We start from the raw sequence: 24,381 nt of genomic DNA on the forward strand, positions 1-24,381 counted from the left end.
ATATTTCATATTCTTTGGTTATACCAGCCCTCGGGCTATTAGGATGCGCAGTGGCTTTTTCTCATTGTAAATGCGTACAACTCATTGCTCCCAGCAGAAAACTCCCCTGATTCATTCACTGACAAATGGCACAGACGCCCTCAGACACGTGCTGCCTATCCCCATCGGACTGGACCTCCCTCAACAAGACTCTTTCCGGTCGCTTGATTCGCACCATCCCCCCAGGATCAGTCTGCTATCCAACACACAACAATTACAACCCGGAAGTCTGCAAAAGAGTTCTCTACAACTGGACTTCACCTACATTCCATTCCGCGGATCTAGCAAGCGTGTACGGGCCTCCCATCGCCAATAGTAGCTGCAATCCCATCTATCCTAATGGAACCAGTATTTCTGGATATCCCAAGGCAGGGAGAAAGGCTGATCGATTGGAAAAATATCCCCCTTGTGTGGCCAATACGGCCGAAGAGGTCCGTGTACAGGCTGTTTTGCGGTTTGCTAGGAAATGGTATTTGAGAACAAATGGAATACGGGACATAATTCGGAAAAGATGTATTTGACGCCCGAAGGCAAGATCCTTACGGCCAATGATTGCCAAAACAAAGGCCTCCTTCTGGGCTATCCGCGGAGGCGGAGCGTTTGGTGTGATTCTCAATATAACGGTGAACGAATATCCGGTGCAGTCGCTTTCCATAATCGGCATCAACATGGAGGGGTAGAATGGCACCTCCGCTGAGAATTGGTGGCGCCTCATAGCAGAGATGCATGGCGAGTTCGCCCGCTTACAGGACGCGGGCGTCCATGAGACCTACACTCGTACTGGGCCACCACTCAAAATGGGTGGGTCCCTGTTCTAGTACAATGGAGGCAATCCCACTGGGAAAGGGCTTATAGTACCACTAGAGATTCCTGGACACTCGGAGTTCCACTGTGAAGTATGAATTAACTCACGTGGACTCCCTCGTGGTATGAGCTCATCAAGCATATGCCTACAATTGAGAACGTGGGCGTGAAACGAACAGCTCGCACGTGTCGATTGATCCCTCGAAGTGGATGAGAATGAAGTCGAATTGCTCGTAGAGACTTGAGAGAAGACCGGACCAAAACTGACGCCATGTAAGGTCTGATATATCCGTCTCTTAGGTAATATTCCCTTGAATCTCTTGAAGATATCTAACCTGGTTACTTTACAGAATGGAGTATCCGACCTATCAACATCAGACTCTTTGTCTGGCAGCAGGAAGCCAGTAAACAATGCCTTGAGCCCAGCCTGACGAGACTACGTGGTCCATCTTATACATCTCAAAACTGGGATGATAGCATGGCAGTATCCATTGCTCGTCAGACAACGCAAGAGATGACGAACGAGATGGGGCATGCACTGTGACGGCTTTCACCTGACTCTGGGGCATATTATAATGAGGTGCGGTTCTCTCCATTCAAATCAGACTTTGATCGTTACTGATATTTAATCTGGATATAGGCAGATACATATGAGCCTGATTGGCAGTGCTCGCTGTTCGCACCAAGCTATGCACGCCTTCGTAAGATCGAGCAGAAGTACAATCCTCATGGGATCCTCTGGTGTCATCACTGTGTTGGAAATGAGAGCTTGACTGAGCGTCAGGATGGAGCTCTTTGTTCGTCTTTTAAATGACAATGATATTAGAATTCAACTCACGGATATGAGGCCGCTTACTATTTTCAATGTATTTTAGGTCAGCAAAGTAGCCAGAATCCAACTACTTCGAACTTATAGCACTTAATATACCGGAGAAACAACAGCAAAAAGTTAGGTGAAACAACCCCCAATAGATCAATGAAGCAATATATAACTATCAGACAGTGCGTCACAACCACAGAACCATAAGGAATATATCCATACAAAGCATGAATCTTCACATTTCAAAAGGGCTTACACTCGGTAAGAGACCATTTTGACAAGACGATTATGGGTTGTGGACAGGAGCTGGAAGTGATGACGTCTCGAAAGGACATTGAATGCTGGTTTATATTCGTATACCTATCGAGACTCACTCGGCATACGTACTTATTATTCTTCACTCCGTGAGCACTAGCGCCTCTCCGCTTGCATACGGATACGAATTGACTACATACTAGAGCATCGTGTAGGGAACAGAGCAGGATCCAGTTGCGATGCGTGGCTATACGCGTTAGTCGAGAAGAGTAACACACCGCGCACATGTTTCCTAGTAAGACAGAAACGTCGATTATGAGTGAGGCAGCAAACTATACCAAACGAGGGAACGTTTGCCTCTTACTAGCGTCCCCAGCCAATATGGACATACGAGGGTCCGTCTTGTCTACCATATTAATCTGGAACTTATTGCCCCGGAGTGAAAAAGGGATGGCTCCGGTTACGACTCCAGACCATGAACATCGCCGCGGTAAACGCGCCGCAGGATACGACGATGCTGTATGATTCGGCTGCAGAGTGAACCCTCGGATATACCGATCATTCTGGGACCACCTGCACTGCAGCCAGTGATGAAGAAAGACATTCCCTGTTTTGTTGTACGACCTGGATCTATTCAGAGTGTCCCAGGGTGTACGGGCAATTGGGTGAGATCCCCCCAAGTCTGAAAGGAGTTGGCCCCTGGACTTCCAGCCTGGAACAGGCTAAAGCAACAGTACATATCACGGAATAGCACCAAAATGCAGTTTGATAAGTCACACTGCTTATTGGGATATATCTTTGAGCTCCTCTGGGGCACAACCGCAGCCAATTTCCAAATAATGGTAACCACCGTTGGCTGTGTACCCGCGCTTTCCGCCAAATAATGTTAGCTGGGATTGTTCTTGGTGAATTTAGGGTGCTTTCCCAGTCTGTCTGGATTTCTGGAATCTTCAGGTAGTATGAGTGGTGAATCATCGTGTTTCGTGTATATTAAACTAACCCAATGGGATATGACTTTCTTATGTTGGAAAGGGATTATTCTGTCAATCTATGATTGAAACTATTCTTAGGTTCCACCATACGTCGAGATAGATGAAGCAGAAGAGAAAGGAGAATGTGTTGAAATGCTAAACTGCCATCTAGCCCTCGCATGATGACCGATCCCCGTGGGGAAGGTTTAGACTGACGTCCATTGGCACAACACGGTCACACAAATACCTTCGCATAATACTAATGTCAATTTCTTACGGTTCGATGTCAACATCGAGTTCCCTCGCGACAGCTTCAACCCGGCCCGAATTCCATTTTTATTCCTTATCCGGCAGGACACGCCTTGAAAAGTCTTTCCTAACAGATATGCCAACGATTCGATACTATCAGTGAAGGAACGAACGCACACGTACTTGCTATCAAATGGCACGGCGAAACCTGACCTGTGAGACCGCGCCCGTCTCGCCTCCGCAGAGGCCAGATTTGGGAAACCTTTACGATGGACAACCATTCTCTCCATGACACACAGACAATGATCCACAACGTTGGGGGTTCATAGAATTCGATAATAAAGACGGGCTATATGCATTGGATAGCGAGGTCACACAGGCACCACTACTCAGGGTCCCGGTGTAAATGGCTGAGCTATAGCGCCATCTAGAATCTACCTTGGTCCTGTACTGCCTTGCAGATATAATAGCTGTGATGACTCCGGGAGTTCTTTAACATCTTGGTCCCAATCCCCCAAGCCCGGGGGCTGATAATCGGGTCGAAAGTCGGAATTTCAGGGATTTCAGCCTACGGATGTCTGTCTCTGGAATAATATACTTTCTTATGATTCTGAGACACATTATAAAAATGCACCCAGTCTTCTGGGATATCAAGCCATAGGTCTCCATATGTGCGCCTAGCATTACGGAGATATGAGCCACTGTCTAACAAGGGCTTCAGCTTCTTCCTGGGTCCGTGGGCTAAGTTGAAAAATAGTAAAACCTACAGGTTATACATACGTAGGGAAAATCCCCTTACCAGTATATTCTTTTGCCATATGCCGAATTCGGTGAACCGTACAGATCTTCACATTGTTATTGGATCATCCCTATAGTCAAACTGCTGTACTACTTGTTCCTTCCTCTTGCTCTGATTAAACAAGACAAATCACATATATTCTGTATACAGCGATGCTTTCTCGTTCTTTATACCCAATTGTATTAGTGACATAACATCTTCAAATGGAAAGAGCATACGAAGTTTAAGAGAATAGAAAGAGTAAGAAATTCAATCATGAAAAGCACAATCCCCCAAAAAACCTATACTATAGGTGACCATCTATATAGGTCGCCCTGCCACTCCACGGCGCCAAATAACCCAGAGTCAACAATAAATAAAATCACAAGGCATTGCAGCCAGTACACACATAGTCTACGCAAGGAGACAAATGCCTTCCTTATATCCGTCACATGCCCGATGAGCCACAGGGCGTATTGGCAATAGTCCCGATTCGTCTGCCTCTTAATCCTTCGTTACCATTCTCAAAGCCGTCTCCATGTATTATTCTGCCTCAGGTCATTCCTTGAAGACAGAGAGGTTGAAGAACTTCTACTCAAGGATGCTGGAGAAGCCGGAGTGGACGAATCGGGCGTGGAACCTTGGAATGAAGCTGGGGTCTGTGCAACAGGGTTGCAATGTGTGCAGGCGAAAATAGTGAAGCCACGGCCGCTGCAGCAGCTACAGATCGAATTTCTATAGCACGTCAGTCTGAGTCTATAACAGAAGTCAAAACGGGGTCAGAAGTGTACCGTGGTGCATTACCCGCGCAATTGCGGCATGTCTGAACCGTCTTTCCGCCTATGCAGGATGTATGATATGGGTCAATATGAGCGGTTGAAGTTGCTTGGTGGGCCATAATTGAATGAGTAATATCACTAAGTGTGGAAGGGGATATCGAGTGGGTGAAGAAAAACGATAGATTATATAGTGGATTTAATGGGTTTAGTTTAAAATAAACTTTTTTTTGCCCAAGATGTCTCTTCATAACAGCTTTGTCTGTCATCCTTTTAAATTGTGGGAGCACGTTTTCTAATCAATCATGTGTAAGGCGCAGCAAATCAAAGAAACCAAAGAGGGGGGGGAATCAAAAAGAAAAAGAGAAAAAGCAAAAGGCGGAAAAAGAAAAGAAAAAAAAAAAGACGGAAGGAGAAGAAAAGGAACTGCACCTTATCCAGGCTATCCCCTGCTCAAGCGAACCGAATACTCCCCGTGGACAAAAGCCATAGTACTCTGCCGCCAGAGATTGTGTGACCAGGACTCGAATCGATGAACGTCAGCTTGAATTAGTATAGGCAATGTCGAATCAGCCCAGCTGGCATTTACACCGAGAGGTATTGAAAGAGCCCGACATGGCACGAATGGGATAATCAGAGGCATTCACAACCGGTCACATCGACGAGATCTCTAACACACGGTGAGCTACACCAATGACATATGAGTGCGAAGGATGAAGCAGTAAGGATAATAAGGTCACGGAGGCAATCTCGGGGTATCGGAGATAAGCAGAGGATAATCATGCCTGACAAGTATGGCACACTCGCTCATCCCGGGTGAGACACACCAGGGAGGGTAGGAACTCAAAGGATCTGCGATCCATTGAGCTGGGTCGAAGTTGTACTCCTCGTTCCGAGCGTTGCTAACGGGACTAAACCCAGCTGCGAGGTTCGCCTATGGCGCCTCGAGGTATATTGGGCTCAATGGCCGAAAGCAAATCCAATATTAGTAATGGAAATAAAGGAGACACCGATAGAAAGCAAATAAATCAAATCAAAGAAGAGAAAAGTCACAAGAGAGGTTGCGTGACCGCCACCAAGATGGCTCATGTATAAAAACGGAAAATAAACCAGAAGCATGGCAGCCACCAAGAGCTGTGTCACTCGGGTCACGAACAATCGGCAAGATCAGCAAGCAGATGCAGGATTCTAACCGCTTCAAACAATCGGAAAACTCATTAATAATAGACGGTTGGCCACGGCTAAGTGCAGTTGGGCATGCGAGCATGATATCATCCCTAGCCTTCTGTATAGACCACACGCATCTGTTCCATCGAATCGGGAGAACGGGGTGACACTGAGCGAGAGACTACTATAAAGACGCACTTACCCACTCAGGAATGAATGGCACAAAATTCCTTTTGATTTTCCGCGTTCACAGGACCATGAACGATCCCAACATGCACGAGGCTTGTCCAGGAACCGCTGGGTAAAAACGGTAGATAGATATCTGTATGCATATGTCTTTGAAAAGTGAGGCCCACATTGTATCCTTGGAGCTTTCCATAATAGTCACAAAGGCCGTCAATCGTCAGATTCCCAAAGCCCCAGCGCCTTTTCATTTGAGCCTCCCAACGTCGTAATCAACCAACAGTCCTATTTCCTCGTCGCAGTTTCCGCTCAAAGATTATCTAGAGAATCAATGCTAGTGCAGTGCTGGATACTGTACGACTTTCCTGTGAAGACTAGAAAATAAAATAAAATAGGGTTCGAGTTTTTCGGTATTGTTGCATGTAGACGGCAAGGGATGTTTCATCCGATATGCACCACAATACCGGACAGTCGGAGCAGACGGTGAATGGTCAATGTCCTAGCGAGCAAATGGAAAGGCATCACACCTCTCAGTCTCGTGGTAGCTTCTGACACTCCAACATGCGTGTCTCGTATGATGACGCCGGTGGCCTGTCATGCAGGTATCCGCCCAGCTTAGCCGTGAGGTAGCACAGTGATTACTCCACATTAGCCCAGCGATCTCGTGTCAGCTTCACTGCTTTTTTCAAATGAAATTAAAAGACATTATCCTTGTAGTCCAACGAATCAAACACCGGCTGCGTTCTGCTGGGACGGCTCTAATCTGCAGATCTATCACATGTTATAAGATCCCCTGGGTCGAATATGAAACAGAACCATTCAAAACGATCAGTTCAAAATAGCTGCACGATGCATTAAGTGGCAGGCACTACCGATTAATGCTGATTCGGCGGTATGCTCTTGGCTTTCTTGGACACAGACAAATCCGGCAAAGGTTGTAGATTCCTGAACCTCAGAAGAGAAAACACGGCAGAAAAAGAGATAAAAATCTATATCTTCGACCTTCACACAAGTAGAAGCATCCCCCTAAAAAAAGCCGATGTTACAGCTGCCATGTGGTGATTCCTAGGTTGTTCGCTGCTCAAATCCCGACATTAAGACAGGGTCTGTTGTCCAGCTGCTCAGGTGGGATGAATCGAAGACGTGGCTGCTGATTAGGCGCGCAAAGAGGGCAGTATGCATTTCCTGCCTATTCGAAACTTAGCGACCTGCAAGAAACCGTTCGAAATCACGCGCTGGACCAGGGTGTATACTTGCTTAGATGTATGCGCCGCTTTGGTCACCATTTGGGTTGGGTACCAGTAGTTACTAGGTGCCTGTCTCGCAGTCAAATCGAGCCCAGAGGCTAGTTAACAGGAGATCTGACATGTATTGAAATGCAGGAAACAGTGTGATTCGTGTGAGATGGAGTCAGGGCGCTAGCCTTGATTGTCCAGTCGTTAAGGCAACAGCATACCAACGTTGCACAAAGGAATCACCGCTCTCAAGCGACAATAGGTACCATAGGTGGTTATCCCCATTCACCGACCCTGGAGGTTCCCCTCAAATACTCAAACGGGGAGGTGGCTAAGAACTGAAGACTTAAATTTACTTCAGACTGTGGTATCCTATGAAGTGGAAGCAAAAGAGCACTATTATTCCCTGCCTGCCTAAGAAAACTACGTAAGAAAAGCCGACCCAGTCGCCCTTGTCTCTGCGCCCGATCTCGAAACGGTCTCATTCCCAACTGCTAAAAGAATTAACAAAAAAGACATCCCAGTGTGTGCGCTGCCACCATTCACTGATAAATTATAACGGTAAAGTCACGGGCACAGGCGTGACCCGTCTCCTCATCCTCCCGTCTGCCAAAAAAGTAAGGGAATAGATTAGCCTAAGACTTAAATAAATCCGATGCACTCCTAAAGGAAGTAATCAGAAGGAAGAGAAGCTAGTAGAGCAACGGTACCAACGGCCCCTATCACAGCACCAAGGACCGCAGTAGTCGCGTGGCTTCCAACAGTCACAGTATCGTATTTTTTTTGTCGTTTTACTTGTCTTTCATTTTCTGTTGAAGAATGAGACTTAGTTTCGACAGTCTGGGACTCGTTGGCAGCACTCAAAGCTGTCGGTTGAGAATATGAATCTTCCATAGTTTCCACCCCGGCCTGTGGTTGAGCATCAGGAAGGCAAGTGTCATCATTGTCACTCCCTACACATTTATTCTCCTTAAACGAAGTAGGGTTGAATTTGTATGCATTTTGAGCCGCATTGTTATCATCTAGAAGTTGATCGTTATCCATATCCGCGGCCTTTCTCTTGCGTTGTGATCTTTGCAGAGCTGGTGGCGGGTATGAAACAATATCAGCTATTCTAAGGCGCGTATCTGGTCTTGGATGGATGTTACGTTCTTCGCTGGCGGAATAATCAGGTATGGCACTGTTTTCAGTAGTAGCTGGTGTTGCACCATTTATACCCATTCCATGCCCAGAGCTTGTCCCATCTCTAGCCACATTCCGTGGCAACATTGCGTTGACGAAAGGTCCGTCATTGTAGGACACGCAGGGCCTGCAGACCTCGTCCAGAAAGGAGCCACGGCTATGCCCATTTGTCATCGGGATACAAGATGAATTCGAGATACCCTGCGATGTTCTCCACTCCTCGTTTTCTTGACTCTGTTTGTTAGAATGGAATCCGGTGAGTGAGTGATCGAATGGCTTGGCCCTGCCCAGAAGAGGATCAAAGCTGTTATAGCTTCCATAGAAAGTGGACGGCCAACCTGAATTAACTATTTGGCGATAAGTCTCCGCCATCCCCACCTCCGGTTCTAGAATATCCCGCGGGTTGACCCCTATGCCACTGTGACGAAGCCCAGGCAGTCCAGTGATGTCGTTCCCCATGGAATTATTTGGTGGCAATTCAGTTGATTTCACTGGAGCCTTAATTGGGTGGGACTCTTTATCATCAGGACCAGGACATGAAGTCTCCTTGGTATACTTGATGGCATCCACTTCAGCTAGCTTCTGAGCTTCAGGGAATGAAGCACTATTCGGTTTCTCAGAAACTTCGTCATCGTCTGACAACTCGATGTCAGATTCATAGGATGAGTTGGACATAGACTCATCTTCCGATAAAGCCTGATCGTTGTTCGATTGTGAGGCCAAATCGCCCTGAGAGGAAAGTACGGACCCCGCATTGGAGTCGTCGTCACCAATAGGGCTTCGGAGACTGCGCCTTATCACTCCAGGAGCGCCTTCATTAGAAGATGGTGTCATCCTTGGAGTCACGAGAGGCTGTCCAGTTTGCTCATTATCAAGTTCGATCGGTGCTTGTTGTGAACCGCACATCTCAACATCAGTGATTTTATAAGGAGAAGTAAGTGGAGAGGAGAGTTCCACAACCGACCCATCTTCTGAGCCACGGCCGGAGTCTGAACTACTATCAACTCCGAATTTCACTGGAGCTGAGTCAACTGTAATTTCAACATCATTCTCATCATCATCAGGAACACAAAATGTGTTGGTAGTCAACTTTGAACTATTAACATTGCCATTCGGTGCCGGCTTCTCTCTAGGGAGCTCCGTTAGCTAATTTGTGTTGTCGATTTAAAGGTTACATACTCGGATTCATGCCACCGACATTCACAGCGAACTTTCAGCGGAGGAAACATATCTGCAAAAGAACAAATACATAGGTCAGTTCCTTATTATACATACCATTGGGTAATATATTCTGGAACCAAATTTACTCACCACGTCCACGCGCAACCTCCGTACCAAACACTATCATGTCACCAGTGTTGACTATAGTATCTTCACCAAGAGCCAACTTCTTGCCGTTTACCCATGTACCGTGCATGGAGCCACCATCGGAAATATAAATAGCCTAAATGCAGTCCGATTAGCAGGAGTTCCTAAGGAGGTACCTCGGGCCGTATTGTCACCATACATTCTCATCTAGGCACGCTCGAAGCCTAGCATGGTTTCTTGACATGACCCGGGAGTCAAATAGACCGTTTTTATCTGTAGGGGTAAGATTCTTAGCTTCCCTTTTAGAGGCACGGCCAATTTCAACATAGTCCGAGTCAGATGTGAAAGTTAGGGTGCGATGCGGAAGAGCATCGGCTGCGTTGAGTGGGTGGAGAATTAAGACAGCTGTCACACAGAAGGCATGAGCCCAATAGAATCCAAAAGCTTATAATGCGGGAGTTATAGATGCAACACATACCTCGTTTACCCAGCATGGCGACTTAAAAGATGCTGGAAAAACAAGTATTTTAAGTCACTATGACGATATGGTTTTGTTCTTCGAATCTGGATGATGTTTTATAAATATTAGTGACTGTCCCAACATGAGAGGTTTTGCATGCGGACTGCTAAACTAGGGGCACACAGTGGAAAATCTTGAAAGCGCTTGCAAGGAAACTTCATTCAACCCGCGAAGTTGAAATGAACAGAAGGATGATTAGATGAGACGGTGACGTGGATGACGGCAGGGTCGAGAGAAGGTACACCTAGGAGGGGCAGTGAAGTGTACCTACCTCAACTATCGGTCGCTGTTGGGCAGGGCAACGTGGACCACCGCTAAGTAGCCGTGTACAATGCTGAGCAAGTCACACAGCCCGAAGTTGTCTGGTTGGAAAAGCAAGGCCTCCTGGGAGAAGAGATACCAGGGGATCCAGGCCCTTGAGAAAAAAGAATATTTAGGTAATGGTCTTGATTTGACGACAGCAATAAGAAATTAGCGTCATGGGATTATGAAGCCGATAATGATAGGGAAGATAGAGGAGCTTCAATAAGTGGAGATGGTAGAGTGTTACGTCAGACTGTTACAGAGTCGACGTCGAAAACCAACGGATACTTACTGTCAGGATCCTTTGCAACCTCAATCTTAAAATCTCCTTTGAAGAACAGAAGAACAGTATGGTATGATGATAACAAGAGAAGCAGAGAGTACTATCTACTAGTTACTTGGAAGAAGGCAGATGGATGATGATGACGCCGATAAACTAACTGATAGGCAGAAAGTGGGGTGACCCGTCAGGTGGACACACAGAATCTAAAAGTGACTCTTGCAATTCGGAGGACTCCGGAACACTAGTTATTTCGGGGAACCAGGTGCTGCCGCTTTACAGCACTTTGCCGCATAATATGAGGTAGATATTACCTCGAGGCTGGTCGGAAATCTAGGACCGAATATTGAAACCATCATTACTAGCAAATTAGGTTTGTCCGGACAGAATTACTAATTGTTTTTGCATCTCCATATAGAATTCATCCTGAGTATTAAAAAGGGGAATCCAACCTTGAACCTAGCTTTGATCTACTCTTCCCTCCTCGCAGTCTAGTACGTTCCCAATAAAATGTAATGCATTCGTCTCAGTAAAACCCATAGTTTTAAGGGAAGTATTCAAATTTCGTGGCAAATTCAGCCCCATATTAGAGTCTTGTCATTAGCGGCTTGTACATACATGCTTCAGTTCAAACAGCAAATCTTCCATTTGATATGGTACATGGTGACAATTCACCCCTCTACTACTCGCAGTCAGACATCAAGCCTCAGACTAAGAACATGCCCGCCACACACTCCTGATAAGTTCCAGCCACTCTTCATATACATGGAAATCCAGTGTAGCGACGAGGAAATGCAAAGGAGACCTTTGGGGCCAGACAAGAAGGCGAAGATATATCAATGAAAAGAAGAAAGAAACGGCCCCAAAAATATAGTAAATACATCAACAGTGAACGGCCCCGGTGCCCTCACATCCCAGAAGAGATGAGCAATAAAGGAATTATAATCAGGTATGAGCTGGCACTTGCCTGCTTGGCTCAAATACGGCCAGGAAAAGAGGAGTAAAAGATAAAGAAAACAAAACATTATCCAACAGCTCTTTTGACTTCAAAGTTGGAGAGAAAAGATAATACGTCCGCTTTAGAGGCCAGCGTGTCCACCAAAACCGGCACCCATGCTTTGCAGGCGCGCAGCAAGCTGGGGGTATTTTTCCTGCACTTCAAGTTGCGTTCGGGTTGCCTCAGCATATGAGATTGCATTGATGATCTCTGCCTCCGTGCGAGCCAGTTCTGCCGCCCGCTCGAAATACTTGAGGGCTTGAGAGACTTTACCCTGCTGCAGGAGGAGCTGTGCCATGGTTCCCACAGCAATATCACACTCAGGGTCAACTGTCGCCCGGTTAGTACCTATGCCTAACTTGGTAGCGCACAATGGAGGTTTGACTCACTGATCAAAGCCTTCTTGCACAAGTTCTCGGCCTCCTGGAAGTCGTGCTTCCACTGGAATAGGGCAAGGGCCTTGTTGATGAGCGGCAAAACATTGATACCTAGAGGCTTGCTCTGCTTCTCCATCTCCACAGCCTTGTCGAACTTCTCGATTGCTTCGGAGAAGTTCTGCTGGTCAAGGAGAAGTTCGCCATAGTAGTTATAAACGTCCGGCACATCCTCGAAGTTCTTCACAGACCGTCTGAAAGTGGCCATAGCAGATGCAACGGACCCCATCTTGTACTGAGTCACACCTAACTGTATATGAGAGTAGATGAAGTTACGGTCGAGATCGATCGACTTTTGGTAGTCCTTAGCAGCTTCTGCAAATTCAGCGAGGATGAAATGGAGCTGAGCACGATGATAGTAAATATCCGGGTCATCCTTGTTGTGAGATATGGCGAGTTCAAAGTCGTCTGCGGCGGAGTCCCTGTTTCCTACCCATAGGTTAGATTGATTGCCTAAGAGTTTATGTTTAGAAAATTAGACCTACCAAGTTCAAGGTGCAAGCTAGCACGCTTAATGTAGCTTTGTACCAACGATGGCTGCAGGGCGACACTCTTGTCAAGATCAACAAGGGCGGCTTGTGCGTTTCCTGCAAGATAGGTGAAGGTAGCTCTCAGGTTGAGGGCCAAAGCTTCAAATTCACCCAGTTCACCGAGTTCCAAAGCTTTCTCAAAAGCAGCAGCAGCCTCCTCGTAGCCATCACCGGTCTTTTTGGCCATTGAAATCATGCCCTTACGCAGCTGCCCTTTGCCAGACTCCTCACTAAGTTCAGCTGATTCGTCAAGGCCTTCTGGAAGCGGCTGGGGACGGAAGCTTTGGAGATAGTTGGACACAAATGTAGTACTAGGGAGTTTCTTGCCCTTTGCCTCCAAAATAGCTTTGCCCTTCCTTTCCGCGACCTTCTTCAAAAGCCTTTCAAGGGCATTACGACTGACCTCGTTGGAGAAGCCATCGATGATACAGCTTGCAGTGAAGTCGAGAAGGGCTTCGCTGAATTTTTCAAGGTGCTCATATGCAATTGCCCGTCTATTAAGAGCCTTGACATACTCACTGTCCATTGCTAGAGCGGCACTCGTGTCCTCGACGACCTTCTCCCATTCAGATAAAATATTATAGCAGGCAGCGCGGTTTGAGTAGAAAACGGGGTCGGGTTTGCAAATGATGGCTTTTCCGTAAAGGTCAATAGCTTTGTTGTATTCTTTGGAACCGTATGCTTTGTTGCCGGCGGCTTTCAGCTTCGCAGCATAATTATTCCTCGTCTATAATCTCAGATCAGTATCAGGGAAGATGCGAACGGCATAACCCATTAACCAACACACCTCTTCAGACAATTGTCCCACCGTTGCCTCATCAATTTCAGGAAGCTCTTCAGAAGGTTCTTCTGTCTTCTTTGTCACTTGTTCTAAAACACTATTAGCCTGACACACGTTATCTATCCATTAGGTTGGCGCTAGATCGACATGCCGTCCTGAAGAGAGGCAGCCTTGGCCTTCTTTTCCTCTTCTGCTTTCTTCCTCTCTTTCTCCTTCCGTCGCTGATTCTTGCTCTTCTTCTTCTCTGCGGGCGGAGAAGCTTGAGCCGTTCGGCCAGTGTCGGAGAGGTAGTAGACAACACCTGCACTGGTCACCACAACGGCGACACCGGCAATGGTGTAAACGAGAGCCTTATTCTCCGACACCCATTTAGAGACTCGGTCCCATATTGATGCTGAGGAAGAGGCAGGGAGAGAAGCAGTGTCGATAACCACGTTCTCTGTTGGTTGAGGTAACGGCGATTCGCTCGACATGATGACCCGGTATCGTTAATTTCCTTTCCCTTTTATTTCTGCCTTTTTTGGGGGGTGTCAGTCTATCATCAATAAGATGGACAGAATCCATAATACAAAGAACAGGATATGATAATACTAACTAGACCTGGGTGCACGGCAAGAACTTGTCGGCAGGAGTTGGAGGATGGGACTTGAAAAGTTATGTGTTGCGAGGTTCCGGCGACGCTGTGTCTTTCCGAGCTCCCAGGCCAATCACACACGCCACAAAGGATGCTCAGCTCCCTTTTTCTCCACAGCGCCGCCAACAGTAAGCTGGGAGAAAGCGCTAGAGTTCGAACTGCACAGTATGGTGATGGTAGTTGTTTTCTACCAGACAGAATCAACCGAAATACTGTCTTTTTCAATCACTAAAGAGCTCCTCATGTAGCTGAATCTCCCGGGACTTGCAAGGCTAACAACTCACTAGTGGCCAGTCTCAAGTGAATTGGAAGACAGGCACATTCCCTTTTCTAAACGAATGGACCTATAACAAAACGATGGCAATGGAATCATTTCATATTATATCCTCCCTTCGCTATGACCCCGAACTTCCCCACGTCATCAGTGAAAAGGCCTCTCAATCCTATCCTGACCCCCTACGCACGCCGTATTACCTCCTTCCGTACCATCAAGACCGACTCCTCAGTGCAGCACGCTGTTTTAACTGGGAGAATGCCGTGAAATTTCTAGAGCAGGGCTTAGGAGAATTCGTTCAATTTCTTGATACGTTCATACCTGACAAGACGAAGCCATGGCGCCTTAGGATACTCTTCGATAGCAACGGAGTGGGCACAGTTGAGGCTAGTCCGACAGCGTCAATTGAGCTCGTAAATCTTTTCATACCTTCTGGACCAAATGCGTCGGGAAGCCCATGGTCTGTCTATGTGGACTCAGAACCCACAATACCTTCTGCATTTACAACGCATAAGACGACTGCACGGGAAAATTACACCTCCGCTCGACTTCGGTCAGGAATTGTCTCTCCACAAGAGCAGGCAGAGGTTCTCATTGTGAATCTAATGGGTGAAGTTATGGAGGGCAGTATTACAACTCCATACTTCAGGCGCAGGTCTCAATATGGAGTAGACAATCCTGAAAGTGGAGGTGTCGAGCCGGGTTGGATCACGCCACCCCTCTCGAGCGGTGGCAATGCTGGCACGACAAGGCGATACGCGTTGGCTCAGGGGTTTTGTTCTGAGCTAGTCATTAAGACTGCTGATTTAATTGATGGCGAAGAGTGCTGGCTCAGTAACGGGGTACGGGGATTCATCCGTGGAAGAATTATACTTAATCGTCCTACATAATCTACCCGCGTGCTTTACAATCAAAGCAGATAGCATTATACGGTCCAGACCTTTATCTTGTGGCATCAGAACTTACGTAGCGGTTGGGATTTGTTGCTTTAAGAAGTTTAACACACGATCATATGTTATTGACATGCTTATTGCCTTGAGTAGTTATCGCTATATGAGAAATCTCACCCCAACTAATATAGGACATTGTTCTGCATTGAATGGTATTTTATGGATACCTAAAATCTTCCAAGTGGATGCTTAGTTTCCGCATGTGAATTATACATATGTGTTGGTACGCTCACACCGATAACCGTTCGCAAATAGTGGTCTTAATCCGTTACATTACTCATTATCGGCAGATTCTTCTTAAGTTGAAGTTAAATATGATAAGAAACCAACCTACTTAGTTGAATATAATATTAAATGCCCATGACCAGTGCAGAGTCGCCATAAAACATATACTTCAGCAAGATCACAGTAGAAGGGCTCTGCACATATATGTACTATTCTCACGGGTTTCAGTGTGACAAATCTTTAAGATGTATCACTTTATATAGAGATATCAATGCACTGGATTCATTTAAGTATTTAGGAAGATCATCACCACTGTCCTGCACTGCTCAGGTACCAAACATTATGATAGGGAACCAGATCAGCCAATTAAAACCCTAGGACAGTTTAGGGGAACTTGCGATTTTATTGGCGAACCTTTTATCACGTGAAAATCCCCGCATTACAAATAAGGCTAGCGTTGGCCCTGCGGAAGCTGACAGAATTGTGCCCCGAAACTGAAAGGAGGTTCGGACCCGAGCAGAATTATTGCCTGGCCACTGACAAAAGCGATCAATCAGACGAGCACTCACCAATTCAACCTGCACCATCCCACCCGCCACTACAGCACGTCCCATACTCACGATTCAACTCCATAGACGGTCTCTATGCATCTGCAGTTATGAAGTTCTTTGAGAATGTATTCACTTACGATTACTCCTTCCCTGCTGTCTCCTTAGCCTACTTTCTTCGGTATCCGAACCCATACTCTCGCCATGTACTTACCACCGATGTCATTGATCGCCACGTCGATCCGGAAACCCAACGCCTTCATACAACGCGGCTGCATCTTAAAAAATCGAAAATCCCATCTGGTATACTCAAATTGCTCCCGAAGGGCATGGGAGGATCGGATCATTCTGGACAGAGCTACATCCTAGAGAACACTGTAGTTGACATCAAGGAAGGCTGGATGGAGACGGAGTCACGGAACATGGAATGGACTGGAATACTGAGCGTCGTTGAGAAGCAAGTATATCATCGCCAGCCTATTGAAGGGGCACTTGAAAGTTTCGAGGGACTTTCTCTTGATGACAAGATACGGGAACAGACGACGGTGAAGACGACGGTGATATTTCGGTCCCGATTCGGGCAAGGGAAACTCCTAGGAAACCGAAAAAGGGAGCAGTCAATTGGCGATCAAGTTGTAGAGGTTGACGAGGAAGCCCCAAAGAGGGGCTTCTTTTCCTCGCTATCAACTGCTGGCATTCAACGAACAATTGAGCTGATCGGCGTAAACCGGACCCGAGACGCTGTGCTCAGAAGCAAGCAGGGCATGAATGTTGTCCTAGAACGCTTGCGCCGCGGTGGAATTGTTGCTGTCCTTGAGGGAATGCGCCAGGATCGTGAGGCAGCCTTTGGAGGAGAGGGTCCTTGGAAGCGCGTTTGGCTTCGAGGACATGGCCTTAAGGACCATGCACATATGGATGACGATGATAATTAGCCTTGGAATTGTTCTGTTGCTGAAAGTGAAGGAAAAATGATCCAATTCTGGGGTATTTATGCAATCTTCGAGCGCGGAGTTATCGGTGTTTGGAAATTTCTCTATTGTTTTACCACGGACAATCTCCCTCATTTCGACGTGACTTGACCATCCTTCTCAGCTCTGGTCAACATGTTTATCGTCAAATTGTTGTCTTTTATGTTTTTTTTTTCTTTCTTGATTATATATTCCACGAAGCTAGGAGACAAAAATTGTTGTATACTAGGAAAAGGAAGGACAGCTGGTCGGAAGTCGATCCGTCTCGGTGTCTAATGTATGTACAATATATATATATATATGAAAGCTATACTAAATATAGTTAACTCTAAACTATATGTCGTCATTGCTATCAAATTGAATTTGAAATGCTTGATGCTACCTTGTTATAGGCATTCATTCATTCAATCAACTCTCAGGCTAGCTACAATGCAATAAACACTCTTAGTAATCATACGCGCATCGCGGAATTCAGACGACGTGTAACAAGCCATCAACAACCACGGCAAGAACCTCACTTTGTACTCCCGTAAAGACCAGCAGGCACCTGCTAGGAGCACAAAGCCTCAAAGAACTGCAGAGAGGCTGGGGGTGATAGTTACTCATCTCAATGCATGATCTTGATCTACAATTGCATGAATGGAGCGACAATAATATCTCCATCGATCTGGGCATCTACAAGCCTACTTTCGAACAGCAGGACTTCGGCGACGCTTTTATTAGCTTGTCTTGAGACCTAAGTGATCTAATTATCAGGTCTCGTGCCGTCCACATCAACGTTTACATAAGTGGGGGGAATCTGAAGGAACTAGAAAGCGACACTGGTCAAATTTGAACCATCTACTTCTTGATATAAACGCTTTCAGACGAGATGGTGAGACAGCTGCCCACTTGCGGCGTTAAACGAGAAAGGGAGGATCCAGAGGGTGATGAAAGTCCTGGTAGAGGATCCAAATCGGCCATGAATACCGTGAATCCGACCGATCTCTTTAATTTGGGCAAAAACTTGAAGCTCCTTCCGGTGCCCGAAACCACGGATGATCTTGAAGTGACGTGCAAGAAGATGCAGGATCTAGCCAAGGTAGTTGAAGAGGGAAACAGTCTCGCACTCTACACAGGCCTGAAGCTAGCATCACAACAATCTCGAAATCCAGAGCTAATAGCCAGGACACAATTGGCGCCGCGAGAGCGGGAAGAATATGAACGCTGGAGGGAGATGAAGGACAATCGCAATCGCAATAGCGACGGCAATAACGAAGACAACCAATACAATAATATTATTATGAAGCTCCCGGACTTCGACTGGGATAAAAATGTGGCACCTGTGCCGCAAGGATCTCGGAGTCTCAAGAAGTTCAAGCAGCGGGCTGAGGCCATGGCGCAAATTTGGGACCATCAGGGTGTCAAACCAGAGCATGCATCATGGCTAACCTTCAATATGACAGCTCTACTACCGCTCGTGAAAGCGGTTACAAAGATATCTAACATCGAAAGACATCTCGAAGAGCAGAATCCTGGCATCTGTAATCGAACCGACATGGAATTTGCAGAGCTTGAAACAGCACGCAACATCCTGGCTGTTGCGGAACGAAATAGAGCACGAGAAATGGCAAGGATCCGCAAACTTATGAAATCCATTACTGAATCGACCACAATTATGAAGACTCGTATACGTGCCCTTGAGAAATAGCGTGGTCCGTCGGCTGCAACATAGGAGCATGGGATAGATACGGCTTACTTTATTTCATTTAATTGGTTCATTATTGATGGCTTAATTTATGAGAAAACTAAACAAATAATAATAAGATAAAAAATAAGAAAAGGGAAAAGAAAAGAAAAAAAAACCTGATAATTTAAAGGGGTTAGTTATAGTTTTTAGTTTACCTAACAGTGTTGATCAAAATCATTAAAAACAACCATACATAAAATATAAGGTCCTTAGTTTGGATTAACACTAACTACTCTGATGCATGCCATCATTGCGGCTAGTTAATGAATTGATTTTAAGAGCAATGACGCAAGGTTCGGATCTGGTACAAGGAAAACGGTTCTTTGCCCAAGAAGCTCTAGCACATAGATACATAATTGGACGGCGGACTTGTCGGATATTACTGGATCATATCCACTGACGCCAAGCATAGAGAGGAACACTATTCCACTTTGCTTGGGGTTTGCTTCTGTACACAGTAATATTGCTTGCTTCTTTCGGTTTTCTTTCCCCCCAGGTGGTCTCGTGTTCAAGTACTCTAGAGACCGTGGGCATCTGACATTAGCCAACATTCCCGTTTGAAGTTAGTTAGCGCCGGTGGCATTTGTAGAGGAAACTTGATGTTACTTTTATGACGTACCTTGGAAGGGGCAGAATTTAGCATGGCAGATGACCTCATCATGGCCGAGCAACGCCTAGGAAACAAATTATTTACGCCTCGTACCATCTTCTCCCTACAACGTGCATACGGCCGCAGGTCAGGAAATGACCATAGCGTATGGAACCTACCTGCACACATACATGTACTCCGTCCGTACTCCGTACTCCATACCCCTACCTAATCATACGGAGCATGGAGTACATTCTGTGTGACGAGGAAATTTGAGAACGCCCGCCTGGTTGTCCTCTTCGATGCATCACTTAATCTAACCGCTCAGCTTTGAGATCTAGCACAGGCTCGTCGCATAGTCCATTATAACAGAGTACGATTTGTTGTCATGGAGGGTTTTGGAGCCTGCTGTAATACTACTCAGCTTAGTTTGCAGATGGAGTTCATTCCGATATCCATCGAAGCCAAAAAGCTGAAACAGTAAGATAGGAGGTTTGGTGTGTGAGACATAAGGAAATGTGCACGCTTGGAGATGGGAATACGATGGCATTTCGGTGACTCCAATATACTCTGTACTTAGGTAGTATTATTACCTTATCATTATTGCTACTACTGCATTGCTTAGTTGCTAGGGCCTCGGAACTTGGGGTGGAGTGACCCGAGGGGAGACCGTTGGACGTCCGATGAACTACTAAGATAGGAGACCATACCTACAGTGCATGAACCGTGATCGTTTGGCATGTTCGATAGAGAACCGCCGACTGTTGGTGAAAATTTCAGACTTGGTCAAATCTTGGGTAGATGTAAAGGCATAAAAGTCTCTTCGTCCTCTTATGTACAACGTAAAATACCTTTAACTCCCTATATACACTGGTTTTTTAATTTTTAATTTTAATTTTTTTTTTTTTTTTTGGCACACAATGTTTATGTATGCCAAGAATAAACTGGTGTGTACGTAGTTGGATTGGTGTCGTTGTACCCGTAATTAATGCAAGTTGGACAAGGGAACAATATGGAGATATACTCTGGGTGATAGAGATTTATTTACCTAGCAGTGTTATTATCATTTCGCAATTATAACCCCGGAGCATTGTGACTAGAAATACGGCTGAAACCCAAGAGGTGGCAACAACTAGGTAACTACGGAGTATGGAGTACATAGGTACTTTGTATGCAGACAATAATCTGACCAAATGCGTCTCGCAAACCAGGAGTCTAATAGGAACAAAGAGGGGCAGATATCAATTTGGAACACTAGTATGGACTGTTCAGCAGTACCACTAACTACTAGTCTGTCAGTAAGCCCTTCTGGGTGCAGCGTCAGTAGTAGGCCATCATACTAGGAAGGCTGGATTAGCCCAGTCATAGTGAGATAGGATCTGAAGACCAACTGAAACCGAGCCACTTAGTGAAGACAATACCACCTGTTTACGACTGTGGCCTTTGGTCTTAGGCCTGGAGTGGATGGATCATGGATATACTCAGAACCTATTAGTTGACTATGGTTAGCTAGTTAATTAGTTAACTATCTAGGATGATTAGTAAGGACACTGTTCCGAGGTACATCTGATCTCATACACATGGAGATTTTGAAGAGGCACAATGGATAAGTAGATACCGAAGCAACTTCCTGTAATCTGTTCGCCGTCACAGACCAATGTCAAAGAAGCAACTAATTAAATATGGACCTAATTAAGGACTGCTAAGAGATACATACCTTCTGCTAGTGTATGTACCTAGATGGTTAGCAGAAAACCAGGTGATTACAATACTGAGGTGAGATAGTTTACTAGCCTGAATCTCAAGTTGCAGTGGTGGCTGGCAGTATAAGCGAACCCATTGGCCTCTCTACGACTCAGAAGGGCATAAGGACCGAAATATGTGGGTGTATAGGACTCTTATTGGCTATCTCCTGGCACTGTGTGCTGGATCATCGACCAGAATTCCCGCATTCGGTCGGAAATATGCGGAGACTGGCTGTTAGCGGTACCAGCCAAGATGGGCTAAGAATGCCTCCTAAAAAGCCAGGGAGCCATCGAAAAGGTTCCACTACTCCCTGTTTCACGGTCAAGGCCTTTGGAAATAATCAACTGTCCAAGGAAGGCATCACCAACACACCACCTCTTTTAACTCTACGTCTACCCTGGCACCACCACTTGCAGCAGCAACAACGGCATCGACAGTTTCTTCCCTGTCTGCCACCACTCCTGCCACTACTGCTACTTCACACCATCGGTGCCCACTGGGCTCGTCACCCACTTTTCTTCCAGCGTTACAGACGACGCCCTCGATCAGACACCTGGTTGTTTTTCCACCGTCGGAGCATCCCGACCCGGATCTGTTCCTACTCCCCATTTCTCTTGGACATTGCCTGCCTTACTGGTACTTACTTTCCCACCATCTTATCATCATTACAATCAAGATTACGCAGCCAAGCGATCGGCTGTTGTTCTGATTACCTGGCCCTTCTGGACGCTCGATGATAAGGTTGTTTATGGGAGCACTCAACCTGTGTTGATGACCACTTGCACGACCACAATCCCTTAAACACGGAATACCCAATCGAGTCACAGGACGGAAACATTGCCGGGGATACGACCATACCATATTTCCTTCGTCCAAATGAGACTTCCTCTGTTTATTCCTGGTATGCTCTAGATATTTTCCGATTCTACCAACTGGCAAATACTTGCTTTCGCCGATCTCAATCCCTTCGACCTCCACCTATATACCCAGCACAGTCACGAGCATGCCAGTCGGCTGGTAGTTGTTTCTCCTCTTGAGGCTTTTCGGTCGCCCTTTTGAACACCAGATTTTGCCTCACTTATCAACCTTAAAATGGCGGTCCTTTTCGGAAGGGGGTCGATATTTCGTCCCTACCTCACTCTCTTACTTTGGACAATAATCGTCCACTCAGGGCTAGCCCAGCTCTGTTCCTTTTGGGATGGTGGGTGTGTTGACCCTCTCGCCCAAACAGCGATCTCATTTGATTTCCCGCCCCTTTTCCTTGATAACATAAACCTCTACTACGCCTTCGACGCCAACTCGCGAGGGAAGGGCCATGAGCCCATGACCAAGGCTAGCTTTTGGTTGGGATACGCTGCTCGCCGCATCGATAATTCCATCATTGATAAGAACCGCACATTGGAGATCGCCATGCGAGTGGGAAATTTAACTGGCTCGCCATCTGGGGATAATAACGGTTGTGACGGAGTTTGGGGGCCACAGTGCTCAAACAACTTAAAGTCTCTGTTGAAGGGCGCTATATACGATCTCTCAGCCAAGGGGGATTATTATAGCCGTCCCTTAGATACCGTGATAAGCCAAATGCGCATTAACCCGCCGACTCTCGATAGTTGTCCGCCGCCGTTCTTCGATATCCAGGCCTTCCCTGTTCAACGTATGTGCAATAACACTACTTTCCTATGTCGTATGTTGGGTCTAACTGACTAATTCCCTGTTAGCATTTGGTCAAGAGACGGACGCGGACCTGTCCGCAACACTAAAAACCTCTGGATCTAGCGACAGTCCGTGGAAAACATGGTTTATCGACAACATGACCTCCAGCCAACAAGCAGAACAAGTGGCCGTCGCAATCGTCAGTCGAGGTCCATCCTATAATAGTCCACCGCCTCACAGCAAAAATGACATCCAGATAGAGCTTGCTTGTGTTCAAGCTCCTTCGTCAGGCAGTTCATCCAGTCAAGATACGTAGGAGGATAACAAAAACAGCCTCTGTTTTATTCTACGTTTCTCTTCGAACCTGAAATTTCGACCCCTAGTCTTCCCGAATACAGTACCATGCCATCCATGTTCATGGTGGTGGGGCCTATTGGCTTATATTCACTTCTGGTTGTTTATGGTCTGGAAGCATGGATTAATCTCGACAATTGACTGTTGCCAACAAAGATGGCTGGCCTTACAGATCATGTGGGAACATATCCCTCTGGCCACGCAATTCATAGTCGGGAAGTAGAAGCTCCACGAAGACATTGCACAATGGGTCATACAGAGCGTATATTCCTCATACGCCAGTTCAATTGTCAATCGGCGCATCATTCGTTTCTTGCGAAACCTATGAACCCGATGTCATAGAGCAATCACGCTGTTTAGGACAGCACTACGAAATTCCATACTGGATGTTCAGGTGATCCATACTGCAAATACAATCGCTGTGTTGCGTCAGCGTCAGTTATTGATGCCGATCCTATCTGCAGTCACTTTGTACATAAATTACGCCATCCGTGCCCTTGGATAGTCTGGTCAAGGAATACATTTTCGTTGTTAGTTCAGCTTCATAATGCTAATCTCCCACAAACTGGAGTAAGCAACTTAGATACTGGATAATAACGACAAAGCGGCATTGATTTGACTATTCCAGTCCATGTCAATCGGCTCTGGTTCCCAGATCTCCAAAAGTCGTACACAGTGTCAACCTGCGCTCTCAAAAGCACCCGTTCTACTTGGACGACATTCTTGGCCAGACACCTCCATCTCTCCAAATCCTCCGGATTCGGATTCCGCTTACCGCCGTGTGCCTTCTTGCTTTTCTCCCAACATCCCTTTGGGAGCCCCAACGCTATTCTCTTGCGGATACGTACATCAGCGACCGCACAATGTCGGTTTCTTTAAGTCAGTTACACTGCCGTAACTTGCCCAGCCAGAAGCATTGATATGTTACTGATGGGAAACTCTTTCAGCCCGTCATAGACATCATAGACAATATGATCTTGGTTGTCGAAGTACCACATCTTATGACGCCAGAGTTCATTAGCAACATCGTCGTAGATCGAGTGGTGATTATAATCATCGGCGTTGAAGGAGGACGCCCTTACAGAGAACGAAACATGGG

At 46.2% G+C, this 24,381-nt stretch overlaps 6 protein-coding genes across 6 annotated transcripts; 4 read left to right on the top strand and 2 right to left on the bottom strand.

Annotated features, from left to right (window-relative positions):
- Positions 1-125: 125 nt before the first annotated feature.
- Positions 126-719, top strand: ATNIH1004_010838 (uncharacterized protein; the record flags this gene model as incomplete). The annotated part of the gene is made up of 2 exons (XM_033575406.1): positions 126-470; positions 570-719. 2 exons carry the CDS (start codon positions 126-128, stop codon positions 717-719), a joined length of 495 nt encoding a protein of 164 aa, XP_033421261.1.
- Positions 720-7,940: 7,221 nt separating this feature from the next.
- ATNIH1004_010839 (FHA domain protein) lies at positions 7,941-10,261 on the bottom strand (the record flags this gene model as incomplete). The annotated part of the gene is made up of 5 exons (XM_033575407.1): positions 7,941-9,588; positions 9,639-9,690; positions 9,771-9,903; positions 9,967-10,172; positions 10,246-10,261. The coding sequence occupies 5 exons, from the start codon at positions 10,259-10,261 to the stop codon at positions 7,941-7,943; spliced, it is 2,055 nt and encodes a 684-aa protein (XP_033421262.1).
- A 1,688-nt stretch (positions 10,262-11,949) lies between these two features.
- tom70 (putative mitochondrial outer membrane translocase receptor (TOM70)) lies at positions 11,950-14,085 on the bottom strand (the record flags this gene model as incomplete). Its single annotated transcript, XM_033575408.1, has 5 exons — positions 11,950-12,197; positions 12,257-12,730; positions 12,787-13,558; positions 13,619-13,701; positions 13,914-14,085. The coding sequence occupies 5 exons, from the start codon at positions 14,083-14,085 to the stop codon at positions 11,950-11,952; spliced, it is 1,749 nt and encodes a 582-aa protein (XP_033421263.1).
- A 524-nt stretch (positions 14,086-14,609) lies between these two features.
- Positions 14,610-17,175, top strand: ATNIH1004_010841 (MSF1 domain protein; the record flags this gene model as incomplete). Its single annotated transcript, XM_033575409.1, has 2 exons — positions 14,610-15,297; positions 16,331-17,175. 2 exons carry the CDS (start codon positions 14,610-14,612, stop codon positions 17,173-17,175), a joined length of 1,533 nt encoding a protein of 510 aa, XP_033421264.1.
- A 907-nt stretch (positions 17,176-18,082) lies between these two features.
- On the top strand, positions 18,083-18,901 carry ATNIH1004_010842 (uncharacterized protein; the record flags this gene model as incomplete). The annotated part of the gene is made up of 1 exon (XM_033575410.1): positions 18,083-18,901. One exon carries the CDS (start codon positions 18,083-18,085, stop codon positions 18,899-18,901), a length of 819 nt encoding a protein of 272 aa, XP_033421265.1.
- A 3,250-nt stretch (positions 18,902-22,151) lies between these two features.
- ATNIH1004_010843 (uncharacterized protein) lies at positions 22,152-23,244 on the top strand (the record flags this gene model as incomplete). The annotated part of the gene is made up of 3 exons (XM_033575411.1): positions 22,152-22,176; positions 22,507-22,929; positions 22,994-23,244. The coding sequence occupies 3 exons, from the start codon at positions 22,152-22,154 to the stop codon at positions 23,242-23,244; spliced, it is 699 nt and encodes a 232-aa protein (XP_033421266.1).
- Positions 23,245-24,381: the final 1,137 nt, after the last annotated feature.

Source organism: Aspergillus tanneri, assembly GCF_003426965.1.
Source record: "Aspergillus tanneri strain NIH1004 chromosome Unknown AapTan_8_pilon_pilon_pilon, whole genome shotgun sequence".
NCBI classification, from domain to species: domain Eukaryota; kingdom Fungi; phylum Ascomycota; class Eurotiomycetes; order Eurotiales; family Aspergillaceae; genus Aspergillus; species Aspergillus tanneri.